Genomic DNA, 14,468 nt, shown 5'->3' with positions numbered 1-14,468 from the left:
GAAAGGGATATAAAGAATATTTAAGGAAATAATGACTAAAACCTCCCCAAATTTGATGAAATCCATCGATCTACACATCCAAGAAGCTCAACAAACTCCAAGTAGGATAAACTCAAAGAGATCTACAGCTAGATACATCAAAATCAAACTGTTGAAAGCCAAAGACAAAGAATTTTGAGAGCAGCAAGAGAGAAGTAACTCATCACATACAAAAGGGCCTCAATAAGATTAACAGCTAATTTCTCATCAGAAACCATGGGGCCAGAAACAGTGGATGGTATATTCAAAGTAGCAAGGGGAAAATAACCCTGTCAACCAAAAGTTCAATATCTGACAAAACTATCTTTCAAAACTGAAAGATAAATCAAGACATTTTCATATAAACAAAACTGAGAGGGGTGGTCTTTAGCAGACCTTCCCTACAAGAAATACTGGTGAAGTGAAAGACACTAGATAGTAACTTGAATCAACATGAAGAAATAAAGAGCACTGGTAAAAGTAATTACATAATTAAATGTAGGAAATAGTATGAATCCATTTTTTTGTTTATAACTTCTTTTAAAATCTGATTTCAAAGAGAACTGCATAAAAGCAATAACAATAAATCTATGTTCATGGGAAGAAAATGTATAAAGATGTAATTTGTGACAATAACAACATACAGGAGAGGGGAATGGAACAATATAGGAGGAATGTTTTGTGTAGTATTGAAATTAGGTTGGTATTGATCCAAACTAGATTGTTATAAACTGAGATATTAAGGGTTACTTCCAGGGCACTAACCAAGAAAATAAGTTAAAAAATATATAATAAATGAAATAACAAGATAATTAAAATAGTACACTAGAAAATAACTTTAACACAAAAGAAGGCAGTAGTGGAGAAATAGAGAACAAAAAGACTTATGAAATATAGAAAAGAAACAGCAAAATGGCCGACATAAATCTTACTTTACCCAATATGTTAAATGTAAACAGAGTAAACTTTCCAATGAAAAGGCAGAGATTGGAAGAATATATTAAAAAATATGATCATACTATATGTTGTCTACGAGAGACTCAGTTTAGATTTAAAAGTATAAATAGGGAGAAAGTACAAGAATGGAAAATGTTATAGCAATAGCAACCAAAAGAGAGCTGGAGTTCCTCTACTAATATCAGACAAAATAAACTTTAAGACAAAAATTGTTACCAAAGGCAAGAAGGACACCTTATAATGATAAAGGGTCATTTCATAAAGAAGACATAACAATTATAAACATATATGAACCCACAGATAGAGTCCCAAAATACTTGAAGCAAACCACCTTTGGAGAAGGCAGCTCTGTCCTAAATAGTTGACCCCCATGACCACTAGGGATTTATTCCCTTGAGCTAGAGTTTTGCCTCCTTTAAAATTCTTTGTTAAAGTAGACATATAGACCTTAAACCACCATTTGCATTAATACCTTAGCTGAAATTGGTTTAAGATCCTTTGGGGCATTGACTGCTAGTGACAGAGACAAACGGTTGAGCTATTTTTGATAGAACATACAGGTGTGGCTTGAAATGGGCCTAGGGGGTAGAGTAGGGAAGAGGGGAGTCCAAGATTGGGTGGAAGTGTTAAGAACAGAGAAAGAGTACAGGATGGAGAGAGGTAGAAGAAAGCTAGTGTATCACAGAGGAACAGAAAAGAACCCAAACAGACTGTCAACTAAGATAAATGCTAGACAAGCAACAAAACAGCTGGGGCAGGGTGTCTGGGTGGCTCAGTCAGTTAAATCATCCAACTCTCAGTTTTGGCTCAGGTCGTGATCTCAGGTTGTGAGACCGAGCCCCGCATCAAGCTACACGCTCAGTGTGGAGTCTGCTTGAGTTTCTCTCTCCCTCTCCCTCTGCCCCTCCACCCTGTACATGTTCTCTCTCTCTCTCTCTCAAATAAATAAATAAATCTTAAAAACAAACAAACAAAAACCCATAAAAACAACCAGGTCTTTGGTTTGGTGTTGAAGCCCCTGGTTTGGCAACTCAGGGCTGAGGGCAGCAGCAGATGCCAGAAGCAGCACAAGGAGTCGGAATAGGGAAGAAAATGTGGGGCCAAGGATGGTAATGAGCACAGATCATTCTTAGGTAAACACCCTGGTACCAGGGCTCAGCTGCTGTCTGCATCCTGGAGAACCACACTCAGAGAGGCAGAGTGGATTATGTGGATTATGTGGAAGCAGACCATAGATACTATAAAATATGGGTACTGATTGGAAAACAAGGGAAACCCACAGGAACAAAGGAGAACAGGGCCAAGAGGCAATGATGAAAACAAGCCCATATGCCAGGCAAATGGGCTCAGCAACTGGGTACTCAAATGAGGTAGTGTTTGTGAGAGCACCCACTTACGGGGAGATGCTTAGTAAGTGTTAGCTGGTTCTCAATCTGAAATTAGGACAAGGCTAGTGGTCTGGGCAGTGACTCAGTGTTGACAACAATGATAGCCCCTACCTGTTAGCACCTATGTGTGCTGGGCATTGTGCTAAGTATTTCACATTCATTGCCTCATTTAATACTTAAAGTGTCCGTGTGAGGTAGACACTGAAACCTCTGATCTACAGATGAACAGGAAACCTGGCCAGGTGACTTACTCAAGATCACTGCAGCAATGTAAATGGTTTGGAGCCAGAGGTTTCTCTGACAGCACTCTGCCTGGCCCTGGGACAGGCTCATAGCCACAAGCGTGACTTTGATCACCTTGATGGCGTAAAGGGAATGGGGAGAGAAGGGGAAGCTTCAACCTGGGGACAGAGAACTTCTCAGAGTCTCTCTGAAGTCCCATCCTCCATACTTGTTTCAAGTGGGGTTAGAGAAAGAATCAGCAGGGCCTAAAGATCCTTCCTGCCCTCTCTTCTCTGCCTGGACTTTTTTTTTTTTTTAATTTTATTATGTTATGTTAGTCACTATACAATACATCATTGGTTTTTGATGTGGTGATCCACGATCCATTGTTTTCGTATAACACCCAGTGCTCCATGCAGTATGTGCCCCCCTTAATACCCATCACCAGGCTAACCAATCCCCTCTCCCCCCTCCCCTCTAAAACCCTGTTTGTTTCTCAGAGTCCATAGTCTCTCATGGTTCATCTCTCCCTCCAATCCCCCCCCCCCCATTTTTCCCTTCCTTCTCCTAATGTCCTCCATGCTCTTCCTTATGTTCCACAGGTAAGTGAAACCATATGATAATTGACTTTCTCTGCTTGACTTATTTCACTTAGCATAATCTCCTCCAGTCCCATCCATGTTGATGTAAAAGTTGGGTATTCATCCTTTCTGATGGCTGAGTAATATTCCATTGTATATATGGACCACATCTTCTTTATCTATTCATCTGCTGAAGGGCATCTCGGCTCTTTCCACAGTTTGGCTATTGCGGACATTGCTGCTATGAACATTGGGGTGCACATGACCCTTCTTTTTACTACATCTGTGTCTTTGGGGTAAATACCCAGGAGTGCAATTGCTGGGTCATAGAGTAGCTCTATTTTTAAATAGACTGTTTTCCAAAGTGGCTGTACCAACTTGCATTCCCACAACAGTGTAAGAGGGTTCCCCTTTCTCCACAACCTCTCCAACATTTGTTGTTTCTTTCCCTGTCCATTTTTGCCATTCTAACTGGTGTAAGGTAGTTTTGATTTGGATTTCCCTGATGGCTAATGATGATGAACATTTTTTCATGTGTCTGTTAGCCATTTGTATGTCTTCTTCAGAGAAGTGTCACTTCATATCTTCTGCCCACTTTTTGACTTATTTGTTTTTTGAGTGTTGAGTTTGAGAAGTTCTTTATAGATCCTGGATACCAGCCCTTTATCTGTAGTGTCATTTGCAAATATCTTCTCCCATTCTGTGGGTTGCCTCTTTGTTTTGTTGACTGTTTCCTTTGCTCTGCAGAAGCTTTTTATCTTGATGAAGTCCCAAAAGTTCATTTTTGCTTTTGTTTCACTAGCTTTTGGAGATGTATCTTGAAAGAAGTTGCTGTGGGCGATGTCAAAGAGGTTACTGCCTATGTTCTCCTCTAGGATTTTGATGGATTCCTGTCTCACATTGAGGTCTTTCATCCACTTTGAGTTTATCTTTGTGAACGGTGTTAGAGAATGGTTGAGTTTCATTCTTCTGCATGTGGCTGTCCAATTTTCCCAGCACCATTTATTGAAGAGACTGTCTTTTTTCCATTCCATGTTTTTTCCTGCTTTGTCAAAGATTATTTGACCATAGAGTTGAGGGTCCATATCTGGGTTCTCTATTCTGTTCCATTGGTCTATATGTCTGTTTTTGTGCCAGTACCATGCTGTCTTGGTGATCACAGCTTTGTAATACAGCTTGAAATCAGGCAACGTGATGCCCCCAGCTTTTTCTTTTTCAACATTTCCTTGGCAATTCGGGGTCTTTTCTGATTCCATACAAATTTTAGGATTGTTTGTTCCAGCACCTTGAAAAATGTCATTGCAATTTTGATTGGGATGGCATTGAAGGTATAGATCACTCTGGGTAGCATAGACATTTTTAACAATGTTTATTCTTCTGATCCATGAGCATGGAATATTTTTCCATCTTTTTGTGTCTTCTTCAATTTCTTTCATGAGTTTTTTGTAGTTTCTAGAGTATAGATCCTTTACCTCTTTGGTTAGGTTTATTCCGAGGTATCTTATGGTTTTTGGTGCTATTGTAAATTGAATCGTCTGCCTGGACCTGTGAGGCTTTGTGGGGATTTACCCCACATGCTGTAGGGTCAGGCACTAGGGTCATTCCACCCTGCTCTAAACCCTGAATGCCCTTTTCCTAAATGGAAAAATGCAGCCCCAAGCCAGGGACTCCGTATAGGGGATAAAGGTATCTGTGGGCTTGGGAAACTCCAGATATAGGCTACTTGCCCCATAAATTCCAACTGCCATCTCTGCTTTTTTGTTTTCAGAAGCAGGAGATTTGATTTACTTTCTTTATGGCAATCCCTATCCCCTATCTGCCCCCACCCCCACAACCACACATATTCACACAGCAACACACACCCACACAGATATTGGAGGGCCACTTCTGGGTAACCCATCATCCCCTGCATCCCATGAAGGAGACAATTGCCAGGGCCCTCTCTTAGAGAAAGGAGTTTCCTGTGAGATCCTTTCAAATTTGGACTGGGGGCCAGGGCCAGCCTAAGTTGGAAAATGAAGGTATTATCATAAGCACTCTGAGCAAGAAGAGCCAGAAGCATCAAAGTGCCCAGCCTTCATTTTACTGATGAAATGGTGGCCCAGACAGGGATCTGGCTTACCCAAGACCATGCGGCACCTCCTGGTGCTCAGTGCTGGCTTTTGTGCTGCACCCTCTATGGGCTCCCTTGTGCCTCCAAGCACTAAATGAGGGAGAGAAAAGCCTGCAAAAAGGAGGTAGGCACTTGCCTGGTGACCCATGGGGCCCTGACCCTTTTAGGAGTCCAGGGAGGAGGCTACAAGGGAACACCCTTGGGAACTCTGACCAGCAGACTCTCTCCTGCCTGGCTGGCTGTGTACAGTTGTCTTGAATCTTCTTGGAGGCCTGTGGACACTTTCTGCTCCTCTCCCTTCCTATTTCGTCCCGTTTGGGTATGGATACCACTCACTTTTCTGTGGGGTTGGGCCTGCAACCTTGGAGTGGTAATGGGGAGTGATCTTTATGATCTTTTCATCCAGGCTCCCACCCAGGGCAAGAATGCCCTCCCCTTGCCAGCCCCCCTAACAGCCAGCCAATGATGCTTGAGCCCTGCTGGGGCTGGGAACTCACCACCAGCCAGACGAAGGGACCACACATGGGCCCAGATCATTCCCTGTAATGTAAGTGCCCTATGCTGGTGAAGTCCTAGGGGTGCTGAAGCCTACAGCTACACCCTGCTCACTTCTCAAACACCAGCTATATGTCAACAACACAGCCATACTTTCTTTTTTTAAATACAGTCTTTTGGAAAAAAATAAAATAAAATGAAGTCTGTAACTATGGACCTGGTGCTGGGCCTCACTGCGTTCATGTCAATCTACTCCATTAATCATCATATACAATTTTTCAAAGAGCTATTTTGAGAAACATTGGAAAATGGCTTTTACGGAGCTATATATACCTTATTTATACTCCAGAAATGGTTGCTCTGTTTAGCAGCAGATAGGTTTCTCCCCCCTGTTTTCTTTTCATCTCTTAGTCAAAGTTAAGTAGGAAGAAAGCCCACTCCCTAACCCCAGGCACACATTTATCACCCACAGTCGACCTTGGAGTCAGGGTCATGGGTGGGTGGTTGAGAGGAGTGGGTGTGGGTTTCTTGTAAGGCACGATCCAGAGACCCCAAGGGGACAAATACAGGAGGCATGGCGGCTGCTGAGAGGCGGGGTTCTGCAGCCTGGCAAGGAGCAGGACCCCTGGGGGTGGGGTGTGCAATAGAATGTGAACACCCTGGCTTGCTTTTCTCAACACCACGTGGGCATCTCAAGGTCCACAAAGCATATGCCAAGAGCATCCCATTGATATCCAGAGAACAGGAGCCAAAGGAAGACCACCCTGGCCCTGCCCCAGTGCTGTATCTTTGGCCTACAGGAAGCAGCAAGTCGGCCCTGCGCAGTTGCCATGGCAACCAGGGTGCTGCAGCTCCTAAGGGCAAGGGGAGCATAAGGGAGGTGAAGGCACGTGGTGATTTTTTTCTGGAAAAACCCATCTGTTTCTTTTCCCCACAAAACCAAGCTGGGGGAAAATGGGTACCTGGGGTCTAGAGAGAGAAGAGAAAGAAGACTCCAAAATGCTTCAAGAGCAGCTTTCCTGACTGGATGTGCTTCCTTTCCTGTTGGTGGAGGCAAGTCGCTGACAGAGACAAAGCGTTAGGCAGGCTGTGGTGGAAGCATCCAAGCAGGAGCCCATGTTCAGGATTCGGGTAAGTCCTATGACCTCATGCCTGCATGGAGCAGGCCTAGAAGGACTCTTATCAGCCACAGCAAGATTTCTTTTTGGCAGGGCGGTCAACCTGTATTGTGTCCTCCCTCGCTGTATCTTCTTGTTTCTTGAGGATCCTGGGAGAGGAGAAGGTATAGTGTCAGCAGTGGAGAGCTGCTAGGTCCTTTGGTTATAGGCCATCTGGATGATAAGGATGGAACTCAGCCTCACCAGAGCATCAGCGCATTCAGTCTCCCCCGGGTAAGTACAGGTACATAACCATAATTTGTAAAGACGTTTAGTCAATATGGATCCTTCATGACACCTCTTCCAAGAAGCCTCCCCTGATTCTCCAAGTGGTGAAAGTATCCCTGACAACATTCTGACCATTCCTCTGTTATAACTGGATCACCCCATGTCAGAATGAACTGCTTCCCTGGTTGGCTCCCTCAGGCGAGAAAGCTGCTTGAAGGCAGAAACTATATATTTTGTCTCTCTGTCTCTGTAGCCTATCATAGTACCTGGCACACAGTAGACACTCAGAAAATATACTTTTTGGTTATTAACTCTATAGAAGGTCTGTCCCATGTTGCCACAGTTCCAGATTAAATGTAGGAGGTGAAGGATTAAAAATAGTGCTAAGTATCTTATCCCTGCTTTATACCCTCAACGTGCTTTCACCTTTAGCATCTCTTTTGATATTTACAACAACCTGAGTCAACAGGGATGGTATGATTGATGTTCCTATGTTAGGAGCAAAGCTCAGAGAGGTAGACTGACTTGGCCTAGGAATCAGTGTCAGAGAAAAGCCTACAACTTTCCCCATATTCTTCCATAACTCCACAACCTCTCCAATGCATATATTGTTCTGGATAGATGGATAGATGAGTGGACGGATGGGTGGATGGGTGGATGGGTGGATGGATGGATGAATGCATAGGTGGATGGTGGATGGGTGCGTGGATGGATTCATAGGTGGATGGGTGGAGGGATGGGTGGATGGGTGGATAGATGGATGGATGGATGGGTGGGTGGATGGATGGATGGGTGGATGGATGGATGGATGGGTGGGTGGATGGATTCATAGGAGGATGGATGGATGGGGGGATGGGGGGTGGGTGGGTTGATACATTCATAGTGGATAGGTGGATGGGGGGATGGGTGGGTGGGTGGATGGATTCATAGGTGGATGGGTGGATGGATGGATGGATGGATGGATGGGTGGGTGGATGGATGGATGGATGGGTGGGTGGATGGATGTATTCATAAGTGGATGGGTGGATGGATGGATGGGTAGGTGGATGGATGGAATGAAATGAATGCCTATAAATAAGTGAATAAATGAGTGAATGTCCAAGTATTGAGAAAGGATCCTCTATGGTTTTGTTTTGTTTTTTTTTAAATTTTGGTATAGGTAAAGGCTTATGAAAACAGTCTTTTGGTGGAACTAACCCTTTGAGTACTGTCCCCTTGGTGCCTCTAGTTCCCCCCAAAGAGCCCCTCCTCTCCCTGGCTTCTCCACCCCCTCCCCTGGAGCCCATATTATAACTGTTGTTGTTTCCAGCTGGCTGCCAACTAATCCCTGCTAAGATATTAGCCAGTGTTCAGGGACCTGTGATATGACCTTTCCCAGAAGCATTTGCATTTAAAAAGAAGATCCCTGGGAAAAAGGCAGGTTTTAAGATGCAGAAGACTACAGTGGGGGTGAGAGGCAGGGAGGCTTTCTTTTTTGTCCTTATTGTATTTCAGAGGGCTGTCCCTGAATCCCACACAAAGGCCTAGGCCTCCAGCCCCTTTACCCAGAAGGCTCAGGCAGACAGAGGGAGTATGGTCTGCACAGAGGTGAATGCAGTGCTTCCCACTGGCCCCTGTCTGCTGTGATGTGCTTCTTTACCTGGCAAGATGGAGCAGGGACTCTTTGGTGTTATGACCGGAATAGGCACTGCATTCGTAGAAGATCAGATTGTTCTCCTAGAATCATAAAACAGAGGGGACTGAAAGAGTACTGGGGGAGCTCAACGGAGCCATGGGAGGTGGGAGAACACCCTGTCTGCATCTACCCACATCCCTCACTTCCCCTCGCACACCCCTTTCATTCCTCTCCCCCTCCCCACTCTGTAGGAGGAGGTTGATTTTCCTCTCCTCAGGCTCCTTGTCTACGGCAAGTTCTGTAACCGTCTCCCAGGTGAGCTATAACAATTGTAAAACACAAAACAGTATGCTGCCTTAGTGCTTTACACTTCCCCAAATTGCTCGCAGGTATGTACATGCTCATTTCCTTTTCGCACCAGCCTACAATGCAGGCAAAGATACAAAGGCCGGGATGGGCCATGTTCTTCCCACTGCACAGGCAGGGAAACCAAGGGCCTGGTGCAAATGGTGGGTTTGTTCATTCAATGACTTATGGAGTTAATGGCGGGGATTTTCCCAGGACACTGGCATTCCTCGACCCTTGGGGCAGATGTCACAAAGGCACTCCAGTAGAAAATCTCCTTCACACCAGTTAATTAATTCCAGCTGCCTAGGCCACAGGACAACTGTCCATCACTTCAGTAGGCAGAGGCTGTGCTGCTCTTGGCCAAGGCTCATCATTATATCCATTTATCATTCCTGTTAATAGATTTCCTGCTTCCTCAGGACAGTGCTAATGGCACGGAGGGCTGGAGGCTGATGCCCTGTGGGGATGCAGGCAGCTCAGTAAGGACACTTCTGCTGTGGTTTGCAGATCAGCAGACTCTACAAACACTGGCTCCCAGTCCAGCTTTCCTGATTCACACCCCAGGGGCCCCGCTCCATCCTCTGTCCTCTTCACCCAGACCCCGTCTACACTGCTGCTGGAGCCTGACACTGGGTCAGTCTGTGGAAGAATAAAGGCTCCATGGTGGGGGGAGGGAGAGTAAATAGGATCTAGAATTAGAAGACATGATTCACCTTCCAGCTGGCTTCCTGACTCCACCCCTGAGGACCCGTGTGATAAATTGAATCAATCACAACTTCTCTGAGCCTTGTTTTTGTTTGTTTGTTTGCTTTCGACGGGCCAAAAAGAGACAAAAGGAAAAAATGGAGGATAAAAATACAGGTCTGCAGTTCATTAATCAAAATCCTTGGATCCAGATGTACTTTGGAATCCAGAGACTTTGAGTTTCAGAGAAATAGCAGATGTATATACCGTATATTGTATTACCCTCCATGGGTCTGGGACAGCACCCTATAATCAAACATACTAATATTTCTTTGGTGAAACATTTGAAAAATTCATTCGAGCAAGGTAAACAAAGACCGTAAGTAGCTTCCCGTCAGTTCTGGTCAGATTTTTCTGCCAGATGAGATAGGAGAGACCTTTCTGTTGGCAGAGCTCTTTCAAATTTCAGTATTGTGGATAAGGGAGGGCAGAGAGACAGCTACCTCATCACCCTTCTTCCTCCTTTTCTCCTTGACCCTTACCATCTGTGCCCATTTGCCCAGCCTTGGGGGCCATGAGTCCCTGTTTACAGCAAGCACACTAAAAAGTATGGAATCCTGGGGCTGGAAAGCACCTCCATCTTCCCAGAAATACAGTTCCCTGAAAACCACTCGGTGGCAGGAGAAACAGCTGAGGAGAGAGCACTGTTTGCTTTCTGATTTCCATCAAGCCTCTTAGGTCCCCAGCTTGGGCAAGAGGGCCGATGCTTATTTTATTTTATTTATTTTTTATTTTTATTATTTTTTAAAGATTTTATTTATTTATTTGACAGAGAGAGGGAACACAAGCAGGGGGAGTGGGAGAGGGAGAAGCAGGCTTCCCGCGGAGCAGGGAGCCTGATGTGGGGCTCGATCCTAGGACCCTGGGATCATGACCTGAGCCGAAGGCAGACGCTTAACGACTGAGCCACCCAGGTGCCCCCATGCTTATTTTAATGCTACGTTTTCGAGTGCATGCCCTGAGTTTATCTCAAGTTCATAGCCTGGGGCTCAATCTTAATAGAAGGGATAAGCTCTCTAACAGAGCTGTTCGAAGAAGAGCAAGCTGCCTTACAGATAGCGAGTGTTTCATCCCTGGAGGCGATCAAGTGGAAACACAGCAGAGATTCGAGTATCAGATAGGGGATTTAAATAAGTAACCTCTTACTATCTAAGAACTTATCATTCTGAGCCCCAAGGAAGAGAGTTTGGGAAAACTCCCCATACTCTGGTCATCCCCAGCCAACTCTATCTTGTGATGTGTGGCTTTCTATAGAAAGTTCCATGTGCACAGGAGTTGGGCCATTCCCATGACGCCAGGACACCCACCTTGCCCACTTGCTTGCTTCCCAGGGGGTTTCCAGAGAAAGCTCCCGCCAAGGCTCTTGGGCACAGGCCTGACTGCCTTCAGGGTCCCACCCTGTCCAGAGAGACGGAAACGTTTCCTCTTTACCTTGGCAAGCTGCTCTCCGAGGCCTCGTGGAACTTCCCGCTCTTTCTCGTTGTCAATTTTATTGCCCAGCAGAAGAACAGGGATGTAGTCTCCCACAGCTTCCTGCAGAACAGAAAATCCCCCAACTGAGAGAAGCATCCATAAGGAAAGCCCAGAAGGGCAGGCTTAAAATGCTGGTGGGAAAGATACAATCTGGCTTGCGAATCCCCTGCTGCCACAACAGGCCAGGCGAGAATATAGTCATCCCAAAAGCTGAGAGGGAGCGTCACCTTCTCCAAGGGCCTCAGTTTACAAGGCTTCTGCAAGGTGCCTCAGGCCTGCCTCTGGGTGCCTCCCAGATTCGGCTGTGCAGTGACCCCTCCCTCCTTCCCCACTCATCCCTGCTGGATGGGACATGCAGGCTCCCCCAGGTGTGCTGTGGGTAACAGGATGAGGGGACAGTAGACGCCAGTGAACTATGTGTCCTTTTCCACGGCTGATAGCGTCCCTGAAAGCACTCCTAAGTGACCAGACTTAGTCTAAATGAACCAGAATGAAGCAAAGGAATTAATGCAGTGAGCTTTGGAGCAGTTCTAGGGGCTGCTTTGATTAGAAGTGGCATCTCCAGGGGCCTCATATGGGGCACATAAGCTCCCTGAGGGTTGGGTCCAATTCTGATTCATGGTTTTGGGTCCCCAGCGCCCAGTCTATGATTGTTGTATACGGAATTGGAGGTCACCACGCGGGGCAGTACAGATCCCTGTCATCGGGTGCACTGAGGCCTGCGTGGGGAAGAGCTCGGTGGCCACAGAAGCTCCACTTCTCAGCCACAAGTAACAGGCGTATTCACGGGGTCAACTTTCTTTACTCCCCCGGTGACTGTGGCATATCAGCCAGGGGCCCACACCCCCGAGTCTCTGCACCCCGGGGTGTCCTCCCTTGCGAAATGTGTGTAGTTCACATGCCTCTCAGGAGGGCAAACAAAGGGCCCACGGTGCACAGCTATTAAGTGAGTAAATATGATAATATTCACATGTAAGCAGGTTGTTATTTTTACTTAGTGAGATATTTAATTAGGGGCTTTTAATAATAATTTGGTAACCAATAGTTATTCATTGTAGCTAAAATGTTTTACTAAATAGAGAGGGTTGGGGGATGATAGAAACCAACAATTGCTTACAGTTTTGCCAAGAGTTTAGCCACTGGATCTAACCACTTCAAATAAATGTCCCAAGTCCTTCCAATAGGTTCACATGTTTTCAGTTTGAATGCAATTGTATTTGAGATTAAGCCTCCATGGCTCCTTAATCTACACATTCATTTTTATTGCAGTTCCGTAGTGAAAAAAATTCTCATTTACTCGATGAGAACGTTAAGGCTCAGAGAATCCAAAAGCACATTCAATAACAAAGTCACCGAGTTACGAGGACCCTTTAGTATATGGGTCCACAGTTCTCCAACATTTTTCTCTAAATTCTGATTTCCAGTGAACTCTCTGCTATTTAGTGTTTTATTAACTAGAACTCTCTCAAAGTGGTATTTCCATTTATCCATGGTCAGATGGTAATTTATGTTGGTAATGATGGCTCAAAAGCACTCCATGATTTGGAATGTGTCTTCTGATCCATCAAAAGTAGATCAAATTATGTGCACTGTACTTGAGGTGCTAAGTGGATCGCACTCTATTCCAAGTATTTGCAAATGAGAAACGTCTTACGGCATAGAGACCATGCTGTGGCTTCCTCTTACCAGAGTGCTGGGTAATGGGAATACCCCCATTTTCTGACTGTGTTGTGCCACAGAAACTTGTGCGAAGACTTTTTCACAGAAAAGGAAAAAAAGAGGAGGAAGCAGGGAAATGGGCCAAAAGGCTTGCTGTGTACAGCACATGAAAGATATTTGTAGATTTATGTGTGAGGGATGACTAAGGCTTGTGGGATTTCTTGACATGGAAACTCTGACAATATGAGCATCAGACTTGAAATCCCCAGGCGGAATTTGAACCCGGATTCAGGTATGTTGGAATGGGTGATGGCTTCAGTCTCCTCGCCTGCAAAAGGGATGGTGGGTACCGAATGACCAAATAGGATCAGATAGGGAAGAGTCACAAGCCCAACATCTGAGCCCTGTGCACCACAAACAGCAGAGCTGCCTCTCTGAGGGAAAGTGGGGGGAGGGGGGAAGAAGCAGTCTTCTTTTTTAAAGCAATTCCTGGATATAAAAATAAAACATCTTAGAAGGAACAGAAAAAAGCCCTCCCCACTCCCCCCTGCCCGCCCCGGAGCTGTGGCTTCTGTTCTTCGCATTGTTCCTCTCTTATGCAAATACTGTGGACAACTCCCTTCCCCTCTATGGGCCCTGGCCCGCCTCTGATAAAGAATTAGGCGCATCTCCAAAGATATGGCAAAAATAAGTGAGCACACATACAAGGCCAGAGAGTGTGCCATCCATCATGGGAGTCAGTCATCAGCACCCTGGCCCAACACCAGGCTCTGACACAGGGCCATGGGGAGGACTGGGGCTGGGGTAGTTGTCTCATGGCCCTCTCTGACTTTAACCTCAAGTTTTCAGCTCTCTGCCCAAACCTTACACCTTTCAGGTACCCAGCCTGTATACTGCTTGGCACAAAGAGGCTCATCATGACCCACCAGATGAAGCAACGCTTCCTTTTAAAAGTCTAAAGCGCACCTCCTTTGGCAAACAAGTCTAAGGTCCACCCCCACCTCTGGTGACATTTCTATAGATGCTGGTAGAACTCTGTAGGCATGGCAGGTCAGAGGAAGGAATCGAAGCTGTTTAGCCGGGCACATGACCTCTGTGTGTGTGGGACCCACTCCTTTTCACAGACTGTATTCTGTGAGCTATGAGATGGACCTACGCAGCTGGTTCCTATCCGCTGACACCCGGCCCAGAAGCCTCTCCATACCTCCAACCATTTTAGTTGCCTTTCTTTGAACTTGAGCTTGTTGGAAGACAGACGTGTTGAAATTCAAAAGATTACCCACCTCTGACTTTAAATAACATGAGCTGTCAACTTGGAGCAGAGGACTGGCATTCAGCTCAGAACGTGCAGCTGTTGGGTTTGGTTGGCTGTAGTTTGTGTGTGTGTGTGTATGTGTGTGTGTGTGTGTGTTAATATCCATTTGCTGGGAGGCAAGAAAAAGCACTTAGCCAGGATAGTGCTGCTATTTC

At 45.6% G+C, this 14,468-nt stretch overlaps 1 protein-coding gene across 1 annotated transcript in view; it reads right to left on the bottom strand.

Moving 5' to 3' along the window:
• Positions 1-4,991: 4,991 nt before the first annotated feature.
• Positions 4,992-14,468, bottom strand: part of CRACR2A (calcium release activated channel regulator 2A) — a 113,862-nt gene continuing 104,385 nt past the window's right edge. The window contains exons 17-19 of the mRNA XM_064591684.1: positions 11,298-11,399; positions 8,799-8,875; positions 4,992-7,041 (exon numbers count right to left, since the gene is read on the bottom strand). Coding sequence (XP_064447754.1) covers positions 6,957-7,041; positions 8,799-8,875; positions 11,298-11,399 — 264 coding nt within the window. The 3' untranslated portion in view covers positions 4,992-6,956. The remainder of the gene's footprint in view (positions 7,042-8,798; positions 8,876-11,297; positions 11,400-14,468) is intronic.

The sequence above is a fragment of the Mirounga angustirostris genome, unplaced genomic scaffold, assembly GCF_029215605.1.
Source record: "Mirounga angustirostris isolate CCGP_5_RB_7025 unplaced genomic scaffold, mMirAng1.0.hap1 SCAF_5, whole genome shotgun sequence".
Classification (NCBI taxonomy): Eukaryota; Metazoa; Chordata; class Mammalia; order Carnivora; family Phocidae; genus Mirounga; species Mirounga angustirostris.
The sequence above is the reverse complement of the archived record's forward strand: the minus strand, read 5'-3'. Positions and strand labels throughout refer to the sequence as shown.